Source organism: Habropoda laboriosa, unplaced genomic scaffold, assembly GCF_001263275.1.
Source record: "Habropoda laboriosa isolate 0110345459 unplaced genomic scaffold, ASM126327v1 scaffold16, whole genome shotgun sequence".
Lineage (NCBI taxonomy): Eukaryota > Metazoa > Arthropoda > Insecta > Hymenoptera > Apidae > Habropoda > Habropoda laboriosa.
In genome coordinates this window covers 606,124-613,399 of record NW_017100130.1, presented here as the reverse complement: position 1 = coordinate 613,399, position 7,276 = coordinate 606,124, and the positions used below count along the sequence as shown (strand labels likewise).

The window sequence follows — 7,276 nt, the reverse complement described above, 5'->3', positions numbered from 1 at the left end:
ACAATCTCAAGGGGGCTATTTCGAAGGCGATGGCCTCATATCTGTTTAATTTTTAAAGTAAAATTTTTAAACGAATTATTCTCGGAACCTTATTACCACATCTCACGTTAAAATAACTGGATTCATATTCTAAGAAAAGTTAAACCCTTGGAAAAAAGTTTTGCTTAATTTTTTATCCATTTATAAATAGAGGAACTAGTCGTCATTATTTCCCTGCTTCTTATAATATGTTTTCTAACATTTAAATGTTAGTAAATAATTAGTATGCGGTAAATTGCTACTGCAAATCTTATTCAAAGTACACATGCGGTAAGATATTTACCTACTGTAATTTAGAAAGGCGATACATTACTTGTTCACCAAATTCATGCACATTTCATATTGCCGTGAATAGTTGGTGAAATTATATCGAATTACCATATATTTTCATTTTTTTTTTTTTTAGAAAATGTCATTTCGCACGAATAATATCAAGAAATAATTAAAATCGTTAACAGTATGGTACCGTAAATATGAGATCAATCTTAAGGTTTACAAAATGAATCTTAATGGAAGAAGCGTGGAAATATAACAATAAAAAAACATAAAAGTTTTTTTATTCAAAGTCGAACACATTCTCCATTCCATGGCTTTTATTTCATGTAGGCACCTATTAAAATCATTAGAATCCAAACTTTCTTTTAATACATCAAATTCCAGTAAAGAATATAAAAGTAATAAAAATAATAGCAACAATGAATATGTCTTACTTCTCTACGTTCAAAATATATTCCGGACTCCTTAAGCCTTCTTTAAAACCCTCCTTGTAGGTTATCCTATCGTCGAGTGTAATTTAAATCAACAGGTACTCCCCCTTCGTCGTCCGTTATCTAAATCAACAGGTACTCCTTCCCCTGTTCTTCAGGAAGTACTCAGCTTCTGTGTATATGGACAACAGATGAAGACCCAATACAGGAAAAAAAGAACAAGAAAGCAACCGCGACGGTAGTGATGGTGGGTTTTTGCAGGGTAAAGTAGTGCCGGCAAAGACGAGGAGAGGGTAGATGCAGAAGGAGCCAGAATGGGCCACCAGGTGCACCTATAGAATGGACATAAAACGAAGTGGAAACCATATGTTGATGCGCTGAAGGACGCCGCGGCACGCGCCACACTCAAACTCGAACCTTTATACTGTGAGGATCGGTGAATCCTCGTTATTGTTGTTGCTGTTACTCCGGCAATGACACAATCTCGGTACACTGTGCACATTTCTATCAATGTGACTCTGCGTGTTTATGAGATTTTCTAAAATATATGGAGATATATTGATAAATCGGAAGTGATGGTTAAATTAGTAAGACTGTGTTATTGGGAATGATGATTTTACGTTCGGTGTAACACGAAGGAAGACTAATCGAGAATTTTGTTGAAGCTTGCCGTAGAATAAGTGAAACAAAAGTTGGACGGTGGTTGGAGTTAAGTTAAATAATTTATGGACAAATATAGTGTGCTGCTGTTATGTATTTAACGTGATTGTACAGTAAATTGTATTTTACAATACATGAGATGGTTTCGGTATAAACGAAAATTACTGCAGCCGCAGTGAAAATATATCAATGGCTTCGATGCAATTGGTTAACGTTCTATGAGAAGAATTGCAGGGAATAAATCTTGAAGAGTAAGAAAATTAGAGTAATTCTAGTTTTCAATTATTTCCATAATTCTAGCGATCCTGGAAGAACATCGATGTTACCTTTGTTTTAAAAAGTAAAAGTTTTGAACAAATTTTACATATTTCTTAAAGATAACCTTTTAAGTTACAAATGTTTGATACTTATATGAGAAATGAATTTTATTTACAAAATTTAATCTCAAGAGAAAAAAAATTAACCGATTAATCACAGAAACGATGGCTCTTCTAACAAATCTCCACGAGTATTCAGTTTCCACCGAAACAGTAATAACTACATATCCAAGTATCAGAAGAACTTACGACACTTTGTACCCTTCGCCGTATAATTCGCCGAATTATGATTCCATCAAGGTTCCATACGGAGAAAATTATTTGTGCAAGAGTGAATTAACTCCGCAAAAAAAAGTAGATGTGATTAATTATGGAAAAGAAGTAGTTACAAAATATTCAAAAACTCCAGAGTGGTACGAAAGAAGTTCTTTCAATGTTTTGACACCGGTAACGCCTCAAAGGTAAGTTTACATTTTGATTTTGAATTTTACACCTTTCGTAGAAGCTTTTCCTTCTAATGCACCTGCACTAAATCATATTTGTGTATGTTTGGTAATTATGTGAGACTTGTATTGTAATTTCGTATGAATTAAGATAAATTACATGTTGTTATTTAAATAAGATTAAAATTAGTTAAAATCTAGTTTTAATCAATTTTACATCTAGCTTCACTCAAACTTTTGCTTCGCTCGATTGCAAGAAATTTTACAATCGAACATTTAAGGATATTTCATATATTGCAAAATATCCTCAAAATTTTTGCACATATTGTACCAACATTGTTGAACTACTTATTTTCATAGAAGAATGCAACTAAATGTACAATATAATTGCAATTGGATAGTTAATAAACATTATTTAATATTCCCAAATTATCTTTCTGTTATAAACAAATTGGAAACGTTTCATTTATTAATAAAAAAAAAGATACAGTAATTTCGAATTATAGCTCATTAATAATGCAAATTTGCTGTTCTTATTAAAATTTCAACGAATCTTTATTATAGTTTACAAATCAAAGAAAATATACCAAAATGTCTGTTATAACATATATTTTTTATATAAATCAATATGTGCAAAATATGCAATATAAGATGTACAACTGAAATAATTGATACGTACCTACTTATATGATAAAGACATAAGTACAGTAACATTTTTCCAATGATACTTGTTATTTGTAATTTTACAACATCTAATTATTCATGAAAATTTCATGAAGATTAATACATTTTAATTAGGCATGATCCGCAGCACACGATAAGTCACATTACTTCTCCAAGCGCAATGCTACACGAAGACAATTCAACGGAATATCAACCACCAGCTTACTGTTACGAAAGCCCGCCTCAGGAACAGAAGTTTCGAAGCCTCGAGTGTGGAAAACCGATAGAAATGATCGCGGAACAGCGAAGAAATTGCTGCAAACCTGTTACGGCCGCACATGTAAGTTGCAATGGACTACGTTTTTTATTTATGACGTAAAACTAATCCTTAAACTGCCAAAAACAAAAAAAAATTGAACGAGTACTGAAGTTTCCCTTTAGAAAAGTGATTTGAAATATTTTATTTGTGTCGTAAATTTAACATCTTTTAAATTTCCTTGATGCAATAAAAATTTAATTAAGGAGAGGTATAAAAAGTTATTATTTTTCTTTTTTTTTGTAATACATAGAGAAACAATAAATATAAACATTTTAATAGATTCGAGTTTTCATTGTTAGTATATGATCAAAAAGCATTGAGAAAAGAATGATCAAAAAGCTTAATCAATATAGGTCTTCCGATTAATTTTCTCAGATTAGACTGAACTCTAAAAGGAAAATTTAATGGATGTCATAAACATCGATGTTTTACTACCGATGTACATATCTGTGACAATCGATGGTAATAGGCCGATGACAGTTACAGTGGGTGATCAAATTATTAGAGCCACAATACGAAATATATGTTTTCTGTGTTTGTGTAGAAATAAAATCACAATACCAAGGTTTTCGCACTGGATAATATTTAATTAACGATTGTTCAGTGAAGATACACAAAACAGTTAAACTTAGCTTATGTAGTTATAAGAAATACAGTTAAGAAGTAAGAGTAAAGTCAGTACAGTAAATTCTCTACAAGTGTCAGTCAGTTTGGATTCTACAAGTGTCAGTCAGTTTGGATTCTACAAGTGTCAGTCAGTTTGGATTCTACAAGTGTCAGTCAGTTTGGATTCTACAAGTGTCAGTCAGTTTGGATTCTACAAGTGTCAGTATAGATGGTCCTACGCCTAGGTCTGCGTCATTGCTGCGCCTATGTTATCCCGCCATCAGTCAAGCGTCTAACGCTACACCACTCGGTTTCTTTTACGAGATTACACAGCTCGACAATTCATAATAGAAAAATATAATTTCTTTAATTTTACTTTTTTTCATCTGAAATTTTTTTTAACATGTTGGTGAGATTTTTCTGATGAAAATGATATCAAACACGACATAATTTGAACAACATTTACTTATTCACTGTCACGCCATATAGTGAACGTGTTGATAAGTAAATGTTGTTCAAATTATGTCGTGTTTGATGTCATTTTCATCAGAAAAATCTCATCAATATGTTAAGAAAAATTTCGGGATAAAAAAACGTAAAATTAAAAAAGTTGATATTTAAATCGCTTGGTTGCCTCGATCCACGTTTCATCCTTATCTTTTATTCGCTGTCCTTGTCTACGTTCGGCAAACTACAAAGGCGGGCGCGAGGCTCGAAAACGTAGTCCCTGACTCTACAAGTGTCAGGTTTAGGTTCCTTGCGGACTGACACTTGTGGAGAATTTACTGTAATTATTTTATACAATTTTTTTTCGAACCCTAAAACGAGTATCTGCAGGTTTCGAAAACGTACTTATAGGTAGTTCGATGTTAGAAAGAATCGAATCTTGGGAATAAGAATTCTATAGCAGGTTTAAGTAACGCTCTCCGTATAATGGTTATAATGCTTATAATTTTTGGTAAGGTACTCATACAAGTTTCGAATCTATTCGATCAATGTTCGAGTCTACTTGCAAGTACCTTTTTTATTTCTTCAAGTACTCGTAAAAGATTCGAATCTATCTCGTTTTGGTTCGAGTATTCTTGGAAGTACTGTTTTTATTTTCCGAAATACTTATAGAGGGTTCGGATCCAATTAGTCAAAGTTCGAATCTACTTACGAGGTACACCATCCCATCTCTAGTAGAAATACATGCAATTTTTATACATACATAAGTTAAAATAAGACGCAGTTTGCTATACACAAAAATACTCTTGCACAATTTCTAGTAATCTGTCTTTACAACATAAACAATAGATGCAAATATATAAAGAGGGTGAAATTTTCAGGTTGTAAACCTGCGTTGACGAACCTCTTTGGATTCGTGAACTTTACATTACATTTTTGACATTTTGACATAATGAAATATTTGTGTCGCAAAAATACATCTAGCACGAAATTATATATTACAGTTTTAAAAAGCAAACTGTACGTCTTGAAATTTCAAATAAAATAAATGGTCCACATTATCTGGTAACACGCTATTACAATCTAGAAAATGACATTAATATGTCAAGTAATCCTCAAATACTGCTGAATAATATGAACTGAACAATACAAAGCAATAACCTAAATTACTCATTATACAGGGTGTTTACAAATATGCTGTTTAAAATAACTACTAAACTGAAACTAAAACTAAAACTAAAGAAAAAAATTTTCATTGCAATTTTTCAAGATCATTTCAAGGTTACTTTGTATTTTTTGAATAAAGCGCTATATTTTTGTTCCAACATAATGAATTGTAGACACTAATACTGTAAAAATATAAACGTGATCATTTGATAATTTCAATATAAAAACAACATTTATAAACTTTCCGAATTTTTTATAAATCGATTTTGCAGTCAACAATTCTGAAAAAATTCACAGAACTATACGCCATTGGGTAGCACATCCATGATTTTTTCCATAAGCTTTCATCGAGCAGAACAAGAGAAATAGAGCTTAAACTGTAAATTGCGTTTCGCCCTGTAACTACCCTAGTATTAGGGGTACCAGCTTGATACTTGGCAGAAAGGGTTTTCTTCGAGTGGTCTATCGAATGATATGCACCAAGATCAATTCGGTTTGGGGGCACTTTTACCATGCTTATTCGGCTAGGCCCTTTAATACAAACTTAATGTATACATACATATATAAATACAGTAGAGCGTCAGTTATCCGAACCCCGATTATTCGAACCACCGGTTCGAGGAGTAAACAAACTTATGGTGTAGCGGTACCGATTGATGAGCAAAAAATAAACTTTCTTAATAAATGTATATTGTTACTTCAAAGCATTCTTTTTAAATATTTTCATCAATAAGTAATTTTAGGCTTCATTCCTATAGTTATAAACTGGGTAAACGTTTTATTAAGTGAACTGTTTGATTATCCGAACCACCTCAGTCCCAAGTGGTTCGGATAACTGACGCTCTACTGTATAAGCATGATTTCGTGTTGTATATTAAATTAGAATTGTCAACTATAAAATAACGTAAGTATGATTATGTATTTTATTTATTGTGCGTAATGTGAATATAATCACTAGTAATATAAGTAGTTTATACAACCTTGATCAAATAAACGAAATTAAAAAGAATGTGGGACAATTCTAAAATATCTTTAAATTGTTTAGTCAAATTTATTAAATTAACCAGCCAAATAATATGGAACAAATATCAAGATATAAAATCTTAATAATAAAATGCCACAAACACAGAATTTACATTGCTGTTGTTCGAATCCTTTTTAGAAACAAATGTCACCAACAAATAGTCCTCGAAGGGGAAGACGGCGTTCTAGAGACATACCACCATCACCAAGCGTATTGAAGCGCCGGCGGTTAGCCGCGAACGCACGCGAGAGGCGTCGAATGAATGGTCTGAACGACGCTTTCGATAAGTTACGCGAAGTTGTACCCAGTCTTGGAGGGGATCACAAACTCAGTAAATTCGAGACGTTACAAATGGCACAAACGTACATCGCGGCGCTGTGCGATCTTCTTCAGAGACACGATGGAAAGTGGCAATGAATTAATAAAAAGAAAAACCTGTAGAAATTATGTAATTAAATAGACTAAGTGAGAATAGTTTTTAAAAATAACCATTTTTATTATGTCGTCTTCGATTGCTTGGATGCAATACAAGCGAAAATAATTCGAAACTGTACACGTAAATGCACAAAAGTTAAAGTTTCCTTTTATCTTTTAAAAATTACTCATTATTTATATAGTATTTCTTGTATAAGGCTGCTTTCAGAGGGCCGAACGCCGAGCCCGCCTGCCTGGCACCCGCAGGCGTGTGAATGGTCAACCTATTGTGACGTTTAGTGCGACGTGGGCGCGCGTGACAGACACAAGGAGGTTCCCAACAGAGACTTCTGAGGATCTTATCAGAAGGCATTCTCGCCTTCCCCCTCCTGTGGCCAGATCCTCCAAGAACAATATTCCTATTCTTTAAAAAAAAAAGAGAAACACTGAATGCTGCGCGGGCGCCCGCG

The 7,276-nt window shown here is 33.1% G+C and overlaps 1 protein-coding gene across 1 annotated transcript; it reads left to right on the top strand.

Annotated features, from left to right (window-relative positions):
- The first annotated feature begins 1,888 nt into the window (after positions 1-1,888).
- LOC108573671 (protein Fer3-like) lies at positions 1,889-6,809 on the top strand. Its single transcript, XM_017936180.1, has 3 exons — positions 1,889-2,184; positions 2,965-3,169; positions 6,531-6,809. Exons 1-3 carry the CDS (start codon positions 1,889-1,891, stop codon positions 6,807-6,809), a joined length of 780 nt encoding a protein of 259 aa, XP_017791669.1.
- Positions 6,810-7,276: the final 467 nt, after the last annotated feature.